A 2,559-nucleotide genomic window follows, 5' to 3' on the forward strand; every position below is an offset into this window, starting at 1 on the left:
CAGCGGGCTAAGGACGGGGGGCCAATCCTCATGCCGTGTCTCCGCCGGCCGCCGCCCCTGGCCCAGCGTTGCTGCTGCTGCCCCCGTCCACTGTCGCGCTGTTGTTGTTGTTGTTGTTGTTGCTGGGGGCACCCCCGCCTCCCCCATTGGAGTTGTTAGCCTGAGCGCCCGAGCCCGTGGCAGCCACCTCGCCGGAGGCATTGCGGGCGTGGGCCGGGATGAGGGTGCCGTTCAGAGCTGGGGCTATGGCCAGTTCTGGGGAGCAGCAAGGAAACAAAACGGTTTTATTTCAAGAGATTCTTTGTTTAAATTTGGGGCACGTTTTTAGATTTAGTAAGAGTTTTACAGTACTTGCAACACAAACAGACCAAACAAGTGCTGAACATTAAAGGTGCTACTCGAGCGTAGTTTTGTTTAGTTTTAGTAGAAGTTTTACGGCGCTCGCAACTGCATAAGGTCATATGAGCGCCAGAAGATTAGAGGTGGTACAAGAGAGAGAGAGAGTAACAAACATAAAAAAGAAGAAGGGGGAGATAAGGACGATAGATGTTTGATAGGAAAGAAGAAGCAAACCACACCAGAGCACCCGCCAACCACCCACCTGGAGCGCAACATACACACAAAAAGAGGGAAGAGGGATAGGATAATAGATGTTGGAGTAAAGAGAAGCACATCCACACAACAATAACGGGTCACAATATAGTGCAGGAATGAAACAAATCAGATAGACAGATGGAGATATTGGCCCAAAATTTACACCTAGTGTCAAATTTGTAGATTTTTTTTTATTGATGCCGTATTCTCTAACTATAAAATGCCTTTTATTATGTCATACGTATACATTGTCAAAACTTCACCTATAAGCGAGATGTATCTATTTCCATAGGACTCGAATCTGAGAAGTAACTCATTTTGTCAGCACCATTTACATTTGGTGTTTGGGGGGGGGGGGGGGGAAAGAGAGAGCATGAAAGAAACAGAATGAAAAGAGGGGGAACTGTTCATTTCAAGTTTTACACCACTTGCAACACAATAACGTCATTTAAGTGACGCAGATTACAGGTGTTCCACAAGGGAGCAACAAACAAACACAGCCAAAAGCAGAGAGATAAAGACGATACATGTTGGAGCAAACCCCACCCGAGTACTTGCCGACCACCCACAGAAACTGTTGGTCAGTTTTTAGTTTAGCTTTAGTATGAGTTTTACGGCACTTGCAACACAATAAGGTCATAATATAAGTGCCGAAGATTAGAGGTGTTACAAGAAAGTAACATAGACAAAAAAGGAAGAGGAGAGATAAAGACGATACACGTTGAGATAGGAAAGAAGGAGCAAATCCCACCCGAATACTTGCCGACCACCCACAGAAACTGTTGGTCAGTTTTTAGTTTAGTCTTAGTAAGAGTTTTACAGCACTTGCCACACAATAAGGTCATACAAGTGCCGAAGATTAGAGGTGTTACAAGAAAGTAACATACACAAAAAAGGAGGAGGAGAGAGAAGGACGACAAGACGTTTGATAGGAAAGAAGGAGCAAACCCCACCCGAGTACTTGCCGACCACCAACAGAAATTGGTTATTAGTTGTTTTTTTTTGTAAAGTGTTTTACGGCGCTCGCAACTGCATAAGGTCATATGAGTGCGCGGAACACACCTAATATTTTCAGTAGGTAGGAAATTTTGAATTTTGCCCAGGTGGTGGCCGAAGCCTACTCTTATCGATTTTAGACCACCAAGGGATCTTTATATTAACGTGCGCAACTTGCACACGGGCCCTCCGAGATTTTTCGCCCTTGTCCGAGAAGGCTAGGTGTAGATCTTTCCTACCAGATGATCAGGGGTGTAGCAGAAAGACAGCAGTAAGGAGGAGCCAAGGAGTAGCAGTAGAAAGGCTGCAGAAAGAGTCAGGAGCCCAGAGGAGGGGGCAAAGGAGGTGAGGGGGTGGGGGCAGAAAGTGGAAATGAAAGCAGACAACAGAACATTGCTAGAGAGCAGGAAAGGAGGAGAAAGGAGACAATTTTAGAGAAGAACATTTTTCGGTCGCTACCCGGATTCGAACCCGGGACCTTTGAATGAGAGGCCAACACCTTAACCTCTAGGCCACGAGAGCCCCTTATTAGTTTTGAGTAAAGAGAAGCCCATGGACCCACTGACCTGTCTGGGTAAAGTTAAACAAGAGCGGGAGCTCCCTGCCGTTGGGTAACCGTGTGCTGGGCTCTCGTAGCTCGTCAAAGAAAGCGTGTGAGCAGGCCTCCAGCGGGGTGATGCGGCCCGACGGGGTGTACTCTAGCAGACGGCTCACCAGGAGGATGGCCTCTGACGGGGTGCGCGGCCGGAACACCTGACCAGGGGGAACAGACATGAGGGTTACTTAAATCATAATCATAATAACAATAACAACAATAATACTACAGGGCTTGCACAGCCATCCCACAGTGCAGAAGAACACCGGGGGGGTTACCTTTCCTGTACACAGGAATGCCAAATGATTTGAAAAAAAAAACCCAACTGAAAATGAGCGGAGCATCACACCTCACCAAAAACGAACCTTGTAAAG

At 47.0% G+C, this 2,559-nt stretch overlaps 1 protein-coding gene across 1 annotated transcript in view; it reads right to left on the reverse strand.

Moving 5' to 3' along the window:
• Nucleotides 1-2,559, reverse strand: part of LOC100533534 (glycogen synthase kinase 3) — a 21,201-nt gene that overhangs the window by 145 nt on the left and 18,497 nt on the right. The window contains exons 8-9 of the mRNA XM_005107838.3: nucleotides 2,157-2,343; nucleotides 2-255 (exon numbers count right to left, since the gene is read on the reverse strand). Coding sequence (XP_005107895.1) covers nucleotides 29-255; nucleotides 2,157-2,343 — 414 coding nt within the window. The 3' untranslated portion in view covers nucleotides 2-28. The remainder of the gene's footprint in view (nucleotide 1; nucleotides 256-2,156; nucleotides 2,344-2,559) is intronic.

Source organism: Aplysia californica, unplaced genomic scaffold, assembly GCF_000002075.1.
Source record: "Aplysia californica isolate F4 #8 unplaced genomic scaffold, AplCal3.0 scaffold00636, whole genome shotgun sequence".
Classification (NCBI taxonomy): Eukaryota; Metazoa; Mollusca; class Gastropoda; order Aplysiida; family Aplysiidae; genus Aplysia; species Aplysia californica.